The sequence below is a fragment of the Mus caroli genome, unplaced genomic scaffold, assembly GCF_978045245.1.
Source record: "Mus caroli unplaced genomic scaffold, Mus_caroli_1 scaffold_7, whole genome shotgun sequence".
Classification (NCBI taxonomy): Eukaryota; Metazoa; Chordata; class Mammalia; order Rodentia; family Muridae; genus Mus; species Mus caroli.
The window spans coordinates 131,590,260-131,606,843 of NW_028227262.1; the positions used below are offsets into that span (position 1 = coordinate 131,590,260).

Consider the following 16,584-nt stretch of genomic DNA (forward strand, 5'->3'; position numbering starts at 1 on the left):
TCCATGAAAACAATTCACCAGACATGATGGGCTGAATTCTCCTAAATTCAGGGGTACTCTCTTTTGGAGCCAATTTTAAAACTAGCTTTAAAGCCTCCTTGTTTTGTACTGGCTGAGTAAGAGAACTAAAGAAACACCCTATCCTTTCATACTGATGAACCTCATAGTCTACAGAAGTCTAGTCTTCAGTCACTTTCAAAGACCTGTTTGGTGGATGAGGGAACTGAAGTCCCCTGAGCACTCACCAAGAGTTGGTACAGAGCTCAGGGCTAGACCACAAGTTTAACTCCTGGGCCAGGGTAGTTCACCCTAGGTCTAAGCTGCTTCAATGTCTATGTTCAGATTTATGGATGAGGTAGGACTGTTTAGGTGGCAGCGTGGCAGGAATAACAGGAGAAACAAATATTGTTATCCGTGTCTTTGGACAGGAAGCAGAAACTGGATGAGATAAACAAATATTTGCTCTTAACCACTATAAGATAACCTAATTGAGCCGGGCGTGGTGGCTCACGCCTTTAATCCCAGCACTCCGGAGGCAGAGGCAGGCGGATTTCTGAGTTCGAGGCCAGCCTGGTCTACAAAGTGAGTGCCAGGACAGCCAGGGCTACACAGAGAAACCCTGTCTCAGAAAAAAAAAAAAAAAAAAAAAAAAAAGATAACCTAATTGCCAAAGGAAACAGATAGCCACAATTGTCTTTTGTCAATAAACCATTAAATATGCCTGATATTAATTTGTAAAGAAAGATCAGCATAAAATTGAAAGATGAGGAGGAGGTACCGATATGAAAAAGGACAGGAAAAGAAGACAGATCAATTTGTGTGCAATCCTTTGGGCTCCAGAAAAGAACAAATCTCATTTTAAAAGAAGTTGGGGAAAAAGGACTCTTACCCAGCACATAAAATAGAATAAGTGTGAGTTGTTTACAAATCATACTTTTGGACTTAAATATTTACAATCTTTATTTGCATGAAGTTATGAACTTATCGTGACCCCTGCCAAGAATATAGACAGTGGCTGTGCAATGCTACGATTGGTAACTGTTGTTTGTGCAATGATTTAGATTAAAATAATATATACTGGTCTTTGATTTGCCATCAATAGACCATATGTAAGTTATAGAGTGTCGTGTCTTTAATAAGAGTACCTTGATTAATTATTTGAATGGGGTATTTTAACTCGATCCCTCTATTTGGAAAGATAGGCTATATAACACTACATTGTGTCCAAAAGAATGTTCCTATAATATGTCATTAGACATTAAGTAGCTCCAATCTTAAAAGTATTTTAAGTCTTAACTATTATATGCTGGGTCCTACATAAACAACAGCTTTAATGTAAATCACGTGATTGTTCACTGCATAGAGGTGAACAGTTGTCGGGCCTCAGATATTCTCCTGCCTACTCCTCAAAACTTCTGAGGCTACTTTTGATTGGGATAAAAGTGCACATACTGACTTTTTTAAATGTGGCTTTAATTAATGGTGGGTGGGCAGACTTTCTCAAGGAGAGGCGTGATGTCAGCGAATATGAACTTTAATGAGAGCAAATGTATTGAGATAAACATGCGTCTCTAATTCTCTTCTTGTGGTCATTAGACCCCCAGCCCCTACTCCCCCTTCTTACCAGCAGAAGATCTGTGGAATCAAAATGAGAACAGGCTGGGTAGTCCTCTAGAGCAAAGCTTCCTACTGGCCCCGTTCTAGAAATGCCCAGCCTCCCAGGGCTGACAGCAACAGTAGCTCCATTTTATTCCTTCTGTTGAGTTTTCCATCTTTCCCAAATTATCGGATCTGAGCACCAGCTACCTTTAAAAATGGAGAATAATGGTGGGGTGGGGAGGATAACGAATTTTATTTGAAAGAAAAGTCATTTGTCCCAACACATATATGTTTAGGCAATGCTAAGTCACAACCCAGTGCCTCGGTCCACATTTCCCCCAATTTCCTTCTCAATTTCCCCTAATAACTAAAGCTTAATTAATTTATTATGACAGCTGGACAGAGCACCCTCATGTGTTTCTATTTTGTAATACCATCTAAATTTGCATTATCATTCATTCTAACCATTTCTAAGAGATTTTATCGCGTTTTTTTTCTTTCTTTCTTTCTTTCTTTCTTTCTTTCTTTCTTTCTTTCTTTCTTTCTTTCTTTCTTTCTTTCACGTTCACTTGAGATTTGCTTTACGTTGAGTCTAGTCTTCTGGTTCCAAATAGAGCTAGAAACTAAGTTCATTGGGTCATTGGGTATAAGACTTTTCTCTCAGAGCTTCCCCAGGCTACTCTTTGTAGATCTGAGGAAGTCACACTTTGAAGAGCTGCAAGTTCTACAGAGCTAAGTTTTAGTGAATGGCCAGCAAACACCACCTGGTAAAGAGCTGCCATTTGTGCTCGTTCCCGAGCTTGCGAAGGGCTTTTAAATTATTACATTTCTTTTCTAAGAAGAAATAATCACAAGTTCATCAAACGTCCCTAAGTGAATCTAAGTTAGAATATCAATCTAATCAAATAATGTCCTTCAACAACTCTAGAAATTTCCGTAAGAATATGAATTTCTATAAGAGATGTCTTTAAACATACTTGCAAAACATGTTTCTTGTTCTGGTGAAAATAGAAAGAATGTGGAAATTAATATTAGACTCACCTGAGGATTCATCTTGCAGTAACAGTGGCTTCACTCACTGGTTTAGTCAGATGAGACGTTAAATGAAATAGATATGCAAAGTATAAGCAAAGAGCTCGGGCCTCTCATGTGTAGTAGGGGCTCAGTCTATGTGTTCTGCACATCAGTGGACTCAAGGTTCTTTATAACTCAGGTAAGAGAAGCTGGTCAAATCCCAACTTGAACTGTTACATAGGATTTAATCAGTTATTCTGTCTACAGACTCACCTTCTGTACAATCTAATGCCCTAATAAAACAGGCACAGTTTCGCTAATTCAAAAGGTCTTTTGAAGTGTCTTTTAATGGGGTCTTTCCAAATCTTAATAGACATAAAAATTAGCATGAGTCTTTCTAATTTTCAGGTGAAATAATTACCCCTAAGGAGATAAGGTAACTAACCCAAGATCACAGAATAATGAGATGCTGCACTTGAGGTTCAAACACAGCTGTGTCTACCTACAGGCATCATCCAGAGTTTCACATTTTCTGTTTTTCTGAATTCTCTAGAAAGACAAACAGTATTTCTATATTTCTTTTGAAAACTAAAAAGCACAAGGAAGTGAAGTTTCTGTCCTTGGAATGTGGCTTTGCTGATGACATTTTCCCTTGTGTAGCTTTATCTCAGAGACAGGGAACATGAGGTTAATCATTGTTTTTGTTTATTTTTTTTTTTACTTTAAAATGTTTTCCATACAATCTATTTTGTTCATAAATTCCAATCCTCCGGTTCCTTCCCCACTCCACCCACCCAACTTTGTTCTTTCTCTCCTTTAAAAGAACAAAAATAAGTCAAAACCAAAAAGCCAACAACAGCAAAAAATAAAACGTAGAGACCATTTTATATCTGTCAATGAAATCTGTCAATGATTTCTGAGTGTGAGGTTTTTCCTGGACTGCTGTTGATGTGCCCAGTGTCGGTACATCAAAGAAAACTGATTTCCCCTCTCCCAGGAGGTAGCAATTGCAAATATCTTCTAAGCTAGAGGTGAGACTTTGTGCTCACCCTTGTTGGGTCTATCACATCCTAGACTTCAAGTTTACCTCAAAGTTATAGTAATAAAAAACAAGATGGTGTTGTAATAAGCTACCACAATATGTACAGTAATAAAAACAGAAGTGGTGGTGAATGGAGTAGAATTGAAGACCAGGACATAACTCCACACACCGAAGAACACCTTTTTTTTTTTTTTTTTTTTTTTTTAACAAAGAAGGCTCCTAGAGAGTGGATTTTAGCAGGGAAATGTTGTCTTTATATTGAAAGCATGCCATGGGTCATTGTGGACTCAGCTTAACCAAGTTGATCTCATTTGAGAGATTCACAGAATTTCAACAAATCACCCTGTAAGTCCGAAAGTGCTATGTGTGACTGGATTGCTTAGTTTAAAAGGGAACTTGTCTAACTCCCTGGGAAACACATTGGGAGTACTGAGTCAGATAATAAAATGAATATGAAAAAAAAAAAAAGTACACGACCACAGGAAACTAACTTGTAGTCAGAATGATGCTGGTACTGAAGTACAAGACAAGCCTCGCCCAAGTGGCATACCAAAAGTAAGGTATGCAAGCTGGGGAGATAAATATCACACACACACACACACACACACACACACACACACACACACACACTAGGAAACCTACAAGGTGGAGATAAGAGATTTCCCATAGAGATGTGCCCTTCAGAATTAATGGAATGTGAGGGATGACCCAGCTTCTGCTTCCATACAGGAGCCACTGACAGAGTGAGTGGGAGAAAAGTTGGACACGTATCATTGCCACATCTAGAAATACTTAAATACTATGCTGAGACATTTGGATGTCACTGGAAAGACACCCATTTCTTGAGGTGCGATATTTATGCATTTTTTCAATTCCTTTTAAGTGAAGTTTGCTTCAAGAGAGTAATGAGTATCAAGGTTTTTGATACTTTTATAATGTATTTGAACTGATGATTAAAAATAGATTTATTAGGAAAACTTCAGGATTTCTTCTAGCTCCTTGAATTTCATGATTAGTTTTAAGTATAAATATCTGGACTGTTAGTTTGCTTTCTTATAGTAATGAATTATAAAACAGAACATGTGGCAACTGTGCTATGCAGATATTGGTAATAATAAAGGTTAATATTGTCTATGAGGAATTTCTAGCTATAAATGTTAGCTTGACTGTGGCAATATGGAAAGCAAGATTCTCTAATATTGATCACAGCTTTGGACAGGCATTGCTATAGAAAACAAGATACTCACACATGCATACCAGCTGTCAAGAAAAGCAAGCAGTTAGGTACTGTTACTACATTTCTGCATATGAGGAGACATAAATGTAATAAGGCAGTCAGAACTGAAGTGACCTGGAAAGCCTTCTTCAGTTGGTGCCCTGCATTTTGCAGGGCAGGGCCTTCTGGAGTGAAGGACTCCAGCATTCTGCTCAAACAAGTACGAGTCAAAGACTGACAAGAAAGAGTAGTACCAAGGACCTGAAGATGGCCCAGTGGAGAGCTGAGGCCCAGCAAACACTTAGTTCACCCACAGGAAAGGCCTCTAAAGCAAACAGAAAACCACGTTGTATAACTCGTAAGCAGAACCTTAAGGAGAAAAATCGAAGTTCTAATAAAGATATATATATATATGTATATGTATATATATCTTTATTTTATATATATATATAATACCCTACCCCCATTATCACTTGAAATAGGTAATACACAAATAATGGATCTGACTTCAGAGACCTGGGATGCTATGAAAATGAAACACACCCTATTAAAAGTAAAGAGTATCAACAGACAAGGGAGAAATGAAACCAAACTTTACCGCCACAGAGCCAAACTATGTTCACCTCCTCTTCATCCTGGCCTTCCCATGAACAACCCTGAGCACCCTTATGGGGCGCAGAGTTCTCTTAGCAGATCCATGCTTTCCAGTGTCTCTCCTTCATTCATAACGTTAAAACCCCAGATTCTGAGAACTCAAGGGTAAGCAGCCAGTCTCTGTCTCATTAAGTCCCAAGTTAGTATGCATTTGCTACACTATATGCCTCCTTATATCATATGAACCTAAACCCGACCAAAATGAAAGCTCTCAAGCAGCGAGTAACTCCCAACAGGCTTATTTCCAGCTCCACGGAGGTTCTATTATCAGAAAATGTGTGTTAGCACTGCATCATTTGTAAACTGGAATTATTATGTATATGGTAATGCTAAGGCCCATAAGTACAAATTGCACACCTTATATTTTCTAGCTAAGCCAGCCCACCTACAGTCACTGTTTTTAGTAGATGACAGATCTGAAGAAACCATAGTGCCTTATTGAACTCGATAAATGTTTGCATAAGCTAACCAACTGCACCTTTTCCAATAAACATCTCTTGCTCCCCCCGTTCCAGCACATGTACAGTTGAAGGATGTAAATTGTTTCAGTGTTCAGTAACTCCTATCTTAGAGATGTGGGTCTGTCAAAAGGATTTAATTGGTAATAAATGCACTTGGCTCTGAGCCAGTGTGGAAATTAAATAATGTGTTTTTAATGTGTGTTTCCTCGGGAAAACTGATAGGACCTAAAATATGTTAGCTGCTTTGTGGAATAGAGCTAACGAAAAACTGTAGCACTGACATGTCTTCAAGTGCTTGAGTTCATAAGCACTCAGCAAGTAAAGACCAGAAACAAATTATGTCTTTGATTTCTAAGGCAAGACCTATTGATCATTGGCAAATATTTTACATGGTATAAAGTAGATGGCCTTTCTTTCTGATTGGAAAATAATTAGTATGACACAATTCAGGGTCCATAAGCCTGGCAAAATACATGCTAAAAATTCTTATATTTTTTTAAGGAAATCAGATGAAGCCACCCTAACAGTCCCTTCTGCTCGGTTTTCAGAAAGGCTGATGCAGGAACACTTCTCCTGGAGAGAAGTTTGTTCTCATAATTGGCAGCATAATTGTTTTCAGAACATACTCAAAGATGCAGATATTACATGTCAAAAAGTGTAGGCCTCACTAAACCTACACAGGGCTTCACAGGTCCCAGAACAAGAAGAGTAGCAAGGGACTTAGTGTGAAGCCTTCGGTGCCATGTACTGCCTGCCTGCCTGCCTGAGGGTCTCTGCCTCTAGGGGTTCAGCATCCTCTTCTATAATAGAGCAATAATCATATGCCTTGTATGTGTGTGTAGGTTGAGTAAAGTAGCTACTCTGAAATGCTTAATATGGTCTGACACAAAGGAAGAAACTAGTGAAAAGTATGCAGGCTGGGCAAAGAAAGAGACTGGACTCTATTCTATACAATTCAAGCATAGCCTTCTATAATTCTTTCTCTCTTTTAACATTCAGAATTTTGTCTCTGTTGTGTAGATTGCTAACATCTATAATTCCTTTTTATAAAATGGAGTTTAAAATGTTAAATTCTAAAAGTAGAAAATAAGACTCTAAGTAAAAAAAAAAAAAAAACTTTAAAATGTCCAAAACCAAATATGTAATGGTTTCATAAAGGTATGCTAAGTAAGATTTTTAACACTGCAACCTACTGAACAATGTTAGAAAAAAAATGAACTAACAATGTTCTTTGTACTAGTGACACCAAAAAGGTATGCTGTCCTTGGGAGTTCTCTACATCTGTCTTTCTTAAACTAGCACATGAGCAAGCTTGTAGTGACAGGGTACCATAGAGGAAAAAGTCAGGAGGGATTCAGACATTCAGCAGCAGAGAAAGTCATCAGGAGTCATGGTGGCCAGTTTGGTAATACAAAGATGCAAGAGAATTGTGTGGTTGACCAGATGTACCAAACATAGGGTTGTCCCAATGTCCTTCAGTAAGGTTCAAAGGAAGGAAGAGAACACAAGAGCTCCTAGGAGAGATTTCAAGAGACAACAGAAAAATTGAGACCTAACTGTAGGGTGGTATGCATCTGAGATTGTGAATGAGGTTGTCAGTCTCACATTGGAGAGAAAAATCATTGCAATTGATTCTTTTACAAAAGGAAGACAGCAAAAGTAGAAAACAGTGTGTGTGTGTGTGTGTGTGTGTGTGTGTGTGTGTGTGTGTGTGTGTTTGCAAAAATGCCAAGCTGAGAAGTGGAAAGTATATGCTTTAAGACAAAAATGACTCCCAAGTAATTCAGGAATGGGAGGAGACATTTTACAAAGCCTGATCAGTCTTCTCAAGGAGATTCTAGAAAATAGTAGCATCTGTAAATAAAAGTGGAGGCCTTGAAATCCTGCTGAGAGGGGACAAGAAACTGGAAGAGGAAACTAAAGACATCGTCCAAAAGTAAAGCAAAAGCCCCAAATGATAAATGGAGTTTAAGGAGCTCCACAAACAACTCCCCATTTCTCAAGGGCTTGAAACCAGGTACCAAATGAGCCAACAGATGAAAGAAACACTTCAATTTCACTGCAGCACAATGCTTCCAAATAAACCCCTGAATGTGGGCTTCCTATGCCTTTCAGGGTTAGGCATTTAAGGCCAGTCAGGAGATGACTAGCTGTTCTGGGAGGGTTAGTCATAGTGTGTGTCCTTAGTAGGCTAGAAAGAAGGAAAAGTCTAAGTCATTCCTTTAAACTCACCAGTTGGACAGGCCATTTTTCACAACCAGAGAGAAAAGAATGAGTGGGGAAAAGAAACAGAATTGTTACCATAATGTGTTTTGTTTTTTCCTCAAGAAGCCAGGAAGAAGATTTTTTGAGAAAAAAAAAATCTTAAAATTAAAAAGGCATAGAAGATGGATTTTCAAGGTCTGTGAATGACTTAGAATATCATAAAGACTATGTGAGGTACAGAAAAGCAGATATTCAAGTGAATATTTCAACATTAACGTCTACAAGTCTAGGTTGGAAAGAGTCTGATGACTGTCAGTGAGGGCTAATGGGAAAAAATTCCTAAGGTGTGATAGCTCAGAACACCAAGAACATGGGAAGGACTTGAGAAGTTTTTAAATAAAAATAAAAATAAAGTGAAATAAAAGCCAACCCCCTCCCACCAAAAAACATATTAAAAGAATCAGTGAGATGCCACAGTTCCCATCTGCAACACTGGAAGCTAAAAGCCTGCAGGGCTACATCTTCAAACTTGAGAGAAAATTATTTCCAATCCAGAATTCTATACCCAGCCAAGCTATTAATCAAATGTGAAGGCTGAAGTAAGACCTTTTAGACATGCAAGAATTCAGAAAATGCATCCTCTGTGCACCTTAAAGGAGTTAAGAATGTGCTATAAGCAGAAAGAGAGAATGATTGGACCAAAAAAAACCGTGGCATCTAGGAGTGTGTGCTTAGAGTAGGAGGACAAGATGCTAGATCTCAGGTATGACGTTAGTCCTTCAATCCAAGGACATCCTTCATGACAGAAAGCTGTGGCATTAGATAACATAATAAAATTCAATGCTGAGACATCACTGCACTTGACTGTAAGGTTAATAGTAGTTAACAATACTATTATCTCTGATCTTATACAGCCAATTGATTGCTGGATTGTCTGTGGATATTCAAATCCTAGATGCTTAAACTCCTGACATTAAATAGTATAATATTTGCACATCACATAAATATATACAGATATCATTCAATTAGCTTTGTTATATCGCTTGACAATTTAGATGACCCATGGTTGTCTTGCCATATTGCTTAGGGAATAATGGTCAGAGAAAGACTGTACATGTTCAACATGGACACAAACATAGACCTAATTAAACACAAGAACAAGACATGCATGAACAATGCTCAAACACTGAGTGATGGAAAGAGTCTGAAGATGTATGAGCTGACAGAGGCTGTAGCCAACCTACACAGCACTTCGTCTGGGTGAACTCAGCTAGTGTTCACATATACAAACCCAAGTTTTAACCTGAGCAATTGTCTGAAGTGTTTTTTTCCTGCTAATTTTTTTAATCCACACTTGGTTGAAGCGCTAGATATAAAGGGCCAAGAAGTATTATTGTTTTCCAATTTTAGAATAAGCATCTAGATATAGTATGGAAGACTTAACTATAAGTTATAAACTATTGGTCCTCTGGTTTGGTTATTCAACCTTGTACCACCCAAATCAAATGTCAGTAGTTCCTCCATCACTAGCTGTGCATGAGAGGCCCCCATCTCTTTACCCAGTGTGTCTGAAGACCTCAGGGTATCCCACCATTCATTCCACTCACGTGTGTGGCCTACTGAAACCCACGGGTGTTGGATTTGGGCCTCACACCATTGGGCACAACCATCTGTCGTTCTCCCCAAAGCAGCCAAAGCAAAGATTATTACTTGTGGAGATTCCCCCAGCCCCCAGTGATTCAGACACCCTAGAAACACAGAGTGGGAAACAACTGTAATTAGATAACTAGATTTCCCTGTCCATAGAAATGCAGTGCCCGCCCCCACCACAGACATTCCTTGATGCTCTGCCCCTGACAGGCCCCCAGACTGCTGTAGTGGAGCAGGAGCCTCTTAGCCTCTCTCCTGCAGTCCCGGGACACCATCCATGCTCAGCACAGGCTTCGAATAAGAATTACCTGAAGAACTGTAAGTCCTGTCAGGGCCTGGGCCCCGTGCCTGCCCCACCCCCTCAAGGTTCTGATTTCCTCAGCCTGGGAAGGGGCTGCAAATGATCCCCAGGTGAATTTAATGTGCAGCCAGAAACAAGAACCACTCTCTGCTCTCCAGTTGCCAGGGAACAATCCTCGGATTCCTGAAACTTTACTACACAGAGTAGATGGAGTCTTCCTTTCTCTTGCCAGACTCTGCATTTCCTCAGACCACAGCCGGATTGTAAAAGAACATTTTCCCCTCCTCCTCTGTGTGGACACGTATGCAGAGCTTTAAAAAAAAAAGTGGCAGAAACGCTATATAGTCTTCTGCATTTTGTTTGCGTCCTGTGACTTGCTTTCATGCCTAAGACCTGCCTCATCATTAAAGAGCCACAAAATACCAACATTCACCAGGTTCCAGAATTTGCATATTCATTTTCCCACTCATGTTATCTGGGTCTCTTCTCATAGTTTGCTATTGCTAATATTATAAAGTGAATTTTGGATTACTCCTAAGAAGCAGAGGTGGGAGAGGGGATAGTGTGTATAATTCAATGTTTCAGGAAGACCCGAATGTGATTTAGGATTCTGTACATCTGCTTAGGAAGACCACAGACCTGGGAACTCTGCCTCTATCTAGCCGATGACTACAAATTGTTCTGGCCACACTGGGCCTTGGTTTTCAGAACTGTGGAATGGGAGTACTAACTTTCTATGCTTAATTGTGATATGTATATGATAATAGGTGTAAACCACCATGGGTGGAGCCTGGCTAAGTCTGGTTAAGTTCTCGGTAAATGGTTGCTGTGCTTAATAAGGTGATTGTAGGACTACAGGAGTTATTCAGTTGGTAAAGTGCCTGCACAGAGCTCAGAGTTCAATGCCCAGGACCCGAGAAAGAACTGGGTGTGCTGGCCTACACCTGTAACCCTGAGGAAACATGAGATTGGAAGCTCATTCTTGGCTCCATGGTGAATTAGGGGCCAGCCTGGACTACATAAAACACTATCTTAAGAAAAATGGTTTTATAACAGCGAGGTATTGGAACACAAGCTCTTCACAGTGTGGCCCCATGCTTTCCTCTCACTGAAAATAGAACTCAGCAGAACTTCGAAGTATAGATCTCCTTCCTTGGACTTCTCTGCTTGAGTTGGGCTGTTTTGTTTTGTTTTGTTTTCATGGTTAAGGGCTTGGTTTTAAAGTCTATAAATCCTGCAAATAGACACAGAGGTAGCTCCTCAGTGCAAATGTTGAGCATGCTGTATATTAACTGGAGTGGAGGTGTGGTTCAAAGCTAGCGTAGCAGTAAATATTATTTAGGGGTTTCTACATCACCTTAAATCATATAGTTCCCAAATAAAAGACACAAAGCTTTATATTTCTCATATTCCAGAAAAGCACTACAGCTGGGTAGGTATTAACCCTCTATGCTATTTTCTCTACTTCCCTGTCAATAACCCATCACTCGCCATGTTCTGCCTGGGCTGTTCCTACTGCATCAGGCCAGGCCTCATGGCCATGTGATCAATCTACCCCAAGGCCACTTCCTACATTTTCCTCCTCTCTCCTCTTCCTCCTGGTGGTCCCTGCCTCAGACCCCTGGCCTGGGAACCAAAGCCCCACCTACGTCTCCTCTGCCCAGCTTCAGGCTGTAGGCATCTTTATTAACCAATCACAGATCACTTGGGGGTCAAAGCTTATACAACAAAAGCTGGTATAGGTGACGTGAGCATCTGCTCCTCTTGGAGCCCTGATTTTAGCATTGAATACAAGCAGCATCAGAGGATCCCACTGCAGCTAGTAAAAGAGTGAGCTGTCAGCTGAGGTCTGTCATTAATCCACAACCAAGAACTAACCAAGTACAAACTTTGGTACTTTCAAGTGCCAGGGGCAACCCCTACTTCCAGAGAAGGGGGCCTAAATAATTGAGGAGAGCTTACTGTCTTGGATCACAAGAGGTCTGAATGTTGGGCAAGTCCCAGTTTGGCTTATTGAGCAACTCCACAACAGTCTTCAGGACCCAGGGCCTCACGTCCATCAAGACTGTGTGTGCAGCTTCATATACGTTCCTACAGCAGCTCTCCTGTCATTCGTGTCATACCGTTAAAAAAAAAAATCACCCAGAGACAGAGAAAAAGCATTTCCCCTCCTACCTCTTTAAAGAGTGAAAGAGACTTCCTTCTAAGTCCAACACCCATCTATCCTCGAATCCCATTGATACAAATTGAACCATCACTTTCTAAAGGCTAAGAAAAGTCAGTGTGTTAGCAGTAAAATGCCCATTCATGATTTAGGACACTGCGGGATCAGACTGGTCCTGGCAAGCTCTGGAGCACACAGCTTCCCAATTCCTGAATAAAGTAGGTAGTCATTAAGGGAGGAAAAGTGTCTACACAGATCAACAACAGCATCTGGCCCTGCCACCGGGCTCCTAAGAATTGCTTAGGTATATTTTTAAGATCCAAACTTAATATGCACATCTTCCCACTAATCATATAAAAATATCAGCTTTGAAGTTTGTCACCTGGAAACTTAGCATAACAAAGGCAGGGCAATGATGTCTCCTGTTATTTTTAGATCTAGGAGTGCGGCTTACAAGTGAATAGCCTGACTACAAGAGGATTTCAGGAGGAACAGAAAGAGCTTGGCATGAAGGGGGCTGTGCGTGCATGAGTGATGTTATCAGATCTGAGAGAAGCTTTTCAATAAACTCAGAGAGCCTAGAAAATATCCCTGAGTTTGTTTGCAGCAAAGTGTACAACTGGATGGTCCAGTGAACCTAATAACCAACACCAAGAATATAAAAGGCATTAGAAAAAGGGTGATTCCAGAGAGAAAATTCTCATTATGATGTCTTTTACAGATGTAGGTCCCCATAATGTGGAAAATGCAGTCCTTTATCTTGACCTTCCATACTGGCTCATAATACGAAGGACTGACCCCAGCTATACCGGGACACATTCTACTGCGCCTCTGCCTGGCAGAGTGGGGCACACCGCATAGAGGTCAATGCTCCACGTTGGAAGACAGCAATCAAGCCACATAACCAAACAACGTAGGGCTATTGTGATACCTTGCCTGGAAGTGTTGTTCTCTTACCCCTGAGTGCTTTTGACAAATGTCCAGGCTAATGAATAAATTGAGGCTGACTCCTGGAATGAAAATCCTTTCTGTTCATCCAAGTCTACCATTTCTTGGTCAGGTAGCAAGCCTGTACAAGAAACAAAGTCACGTCAAGCGTTAGGGCAAAAGACCATGGTGAGGTCTTTAGGGAGAGGCGGCTGGAAACTCTGTGTACCTGTGAGAGGCAGTGTGTGGTGGTTGAGACTTGCGCTCCAAGCAGCATAGTTTCAGCTACCTTTCAGTCTGCCACCTCTAAACTTCATGTGGCATCGATATACCAGAACCTCAGGAGAATGCAGAGCATAGTTGAAACTCCCACTTTCAATTGCTTAGAAAGAGAAATTCTGAGAATTTTGCTCAGATTGCACTTTGGAGAATATCATCAAGGGACTCACCGTTCCTTTTGCCTACGCACATCCCCCAGATACCCTCGAATTTGGGGATTCAGAGTGATTGGCAGGCAAGCTCCACTCTGCTACTTCTGAATGAGGACCAAATCTAGGGATTGGTGAATCCCCAGGGCTTCTGGTCTCCTAAACAGGCCTTCTTGGCATCTTTGAGTTTGAATTTCCAATATTCACAACCCATTAGCACCAGTATCCTATTAAGAGACCTTCAGATATTGTTAAAAAATAAAACTTTGAAAAACAATGAATGAAAGATGAAACAAAAACTTAGCAGAAAAAAAAACAAAACAAAACGGGTCAGTTCTTGGAATATGAATCCCATGAAACAGAGAACCGGGGTAGGATCTTCACCAGGAACATGGTATGAGGAGGCATTTTCAAGTCTGTAGTTGTTGATTCAGGAGATTTTAGCATCTCCTGAATTTGCGTTTAGCCATTCTGCATCTATCCCGGAAGCTCAGGCATATTGTACTGTCTCCATGAGCCCTGGTTGGCCATCTATACAATGGGAAGGACTATAGCTTAAGGTTTTCCTGCAGATCTTAAATATGTTGAGGGGTGATGAGGCAAGGCAGAAAGAACTCACTGAGTCTCTGCAAATGGTACCACATGGCAACTCATCCCAACTCCAAAGCAGAAATTGATTTGGATAGTTCTGTGGTCTACCTGCCCTTCCTGAGACTGCAACCCTCATACCCACCAGAGCTCAGTGTCAGGAGCCTGCCAAGACAGGCTTGTCCCAATTTCTTTTGCTTCCTAGCAAGAGACAGCATGAGCACAGCTGGACCATCTAAGCTGCATCACTTGGCCAGAGCTGTGGGATAACCTTGAATTTAGGGTCAGTCTCAGTGCAATATGGTTTATCACTAGCTGTGTTCTTTAGACAAGAGCATTACTATCTCTAGGATTCCCTCTTCCTCCTCCTAAGGTTAAATGGTAGCGTAGGTCTGCAGTTCATAAGGCCATTGAGAGAGGGTGCACTCTGCAACCCTATGTGCCCGATATCTGGCAAGCTTTCCATATGTAGCCACTTAATTTCCAATTGCTGGGTCACTGAAAGATGAGTAATTGCTTTATCAATCTGGTGTCCAGCAAATGGCAAGTGACATTCTAGGACCCCAGGATCCAGCCTTCTCAGAGCTACGTCTCTATAGCGCTGAGGTAGGGAAACGCATCCCTGGGTCCCGTACTTAGGCTGCCAGACTGAGCTTGCCTCTGTCTCTTCCTGCAGGCTGTAAAGCGCTTCTTGAAACAAGAATGCAAGTGTCATGGTGTGAGTGGCTCGTGTACTCTGAGGACATGCTGGCTGGCCATGGCTGACTTCAGGAAAACAGGCGACTATCTCTGGAGGAAGTACAATGGGGCCATCCAGGTAGTCATGAACCAGGATGGCACTGGCTTCACTGTAGCCAATAAGAGGTTCAAGAAGCCAACGAAAAATGACCTCGTGTATTTTGAGAATTCTCCAGACTACTGTATCAGGGACCGAGAGGCAGGTAAGTTAAGAGAATTCCTTCGGACAGCAATGTGCTACAACCTAATTGGATGCCTATATTTTTTAGCAGGCCATTTTGTGTAATTGCAGATGCCTGTCCTTGGGTTCCAGGATTGTGCTCTGTCTAATTCACATTGAGACTGCACAGAAAATTCATGCAAGAAGGTTGATAGTGTGCAGATTCTGAAGAAACATGAACTAACAGGAACGTATGTGGCAAAAAGTCAAAATCTGCAGATCAGCAGAATTCTTGCTTGCACAGAATTCTAGCTAAGGGGATAGATAAGCGTTCTATGTACTTGCCCAGTGTCTTCCCTGTGATCCTAGGCTGAGCAGGGTACAGTTCTGTAATAACCTTCGCCCATGACAAATCCTCTAACTATGGCTCTGAAATGACCCCAGGGCTTGAATTTAACCCTTTCTGAAGCCTGCTCTATTTCACAATCCCTTGCTCTGTTCAATATGGCTACAATTGTCAAACCCTTTTTTGGTCTCTTATTAAACTATTTTTAAACTATTTAAAACAGCAAGAATTCATCCCCACTTTTTAGCCATAGGTGTGTTTTAGCCATAGGGAGTAGATTTAAGAGAGGCCTCATTTATTAAAGCCACACCCTTCCTTCCCAAATAACACTTTCTCCACCTTGTACTCCAAGAGACTTTCTTCCAGCCCGAACATACCAGCTGTCCTCACCTGTCTACTTTTATAGACATTTGCGCTCTGCCTCTTACCCTCAAGGACAGTGTTAGGCTGCAAAGACTCCTCTGCAAAGACTCTAGCCAACTAAGCATCACTGAGAGGGTCTCGGTGGACGGGGTTAAGGGTAGCCACAGTCCTCTTTGGCTCAAGTTATGTGCATAGTGGGAAGCAATGTCATTTACTATCGGAAAAAAATACCCTTCATTTGAGATTCTGTTTGTTTTCCATTGTGAAATAATTGCAAAAGAGCCAGTAAAACAGTACAGATGCAGCCAGCTGCTAAAGCTAGATTAACTGATAGGCAAGATGATCAGGAAGTGTCCCAAGCAGCCTGGAGCCCTTTTCTTGCCCTTGAGTTGTTGAAGTGCCTTTGTCGTTTGATGAGTTAGCTGTCTGCAGCCTGTGAGCATGTTTGTACACGCGGCATATGAATTCAAGACTGTTGAGCCTAAGGACCTGAAGCTGTGCCCCTCTACATTCTTGCCATGCTTTGTGACTGCTACCAAGTTATCCTACCTGTCAGACAACAGGCTCGATGAAACCTGTTGCTTGGACATAAATCAACCCAGTGGACTGTGTCCCCTCGTTTCTTAATTAGCTGGGCATGGGAATCACCTTGATCATTTTAGGTCCTAGAAATAGACACTCATATGCTGAGCACTGTCCTAAGACCTTTGCATATCTACCCACTCTTG

The 16,584-nt window shown here is 41.1% G+C and overlaps 1 protein-coding gene across 1 annotated transcript in view; it reads left to right on the forward strand.

The window, feature by feature from the left end:
* Wnt2 (Wnt family member 2) overlaps positions 1 to 16,584 on the forward strand; it is a 44,250-nt gene that overhangs the window by 7,737 nt on the left and 19,929 nt on the right. Inside the window, exon 4 of the mRNA XM_021164957.2 lies at positions 14,926 to 15,190. Coding sequence (XP_021020616.1) covers positions 14,926 to 15,190 — 265 coding nt within the window. The remainder of the gene's footprint in view (positions 1 to 14,925; positions 15,191 to 16,584) is intronic.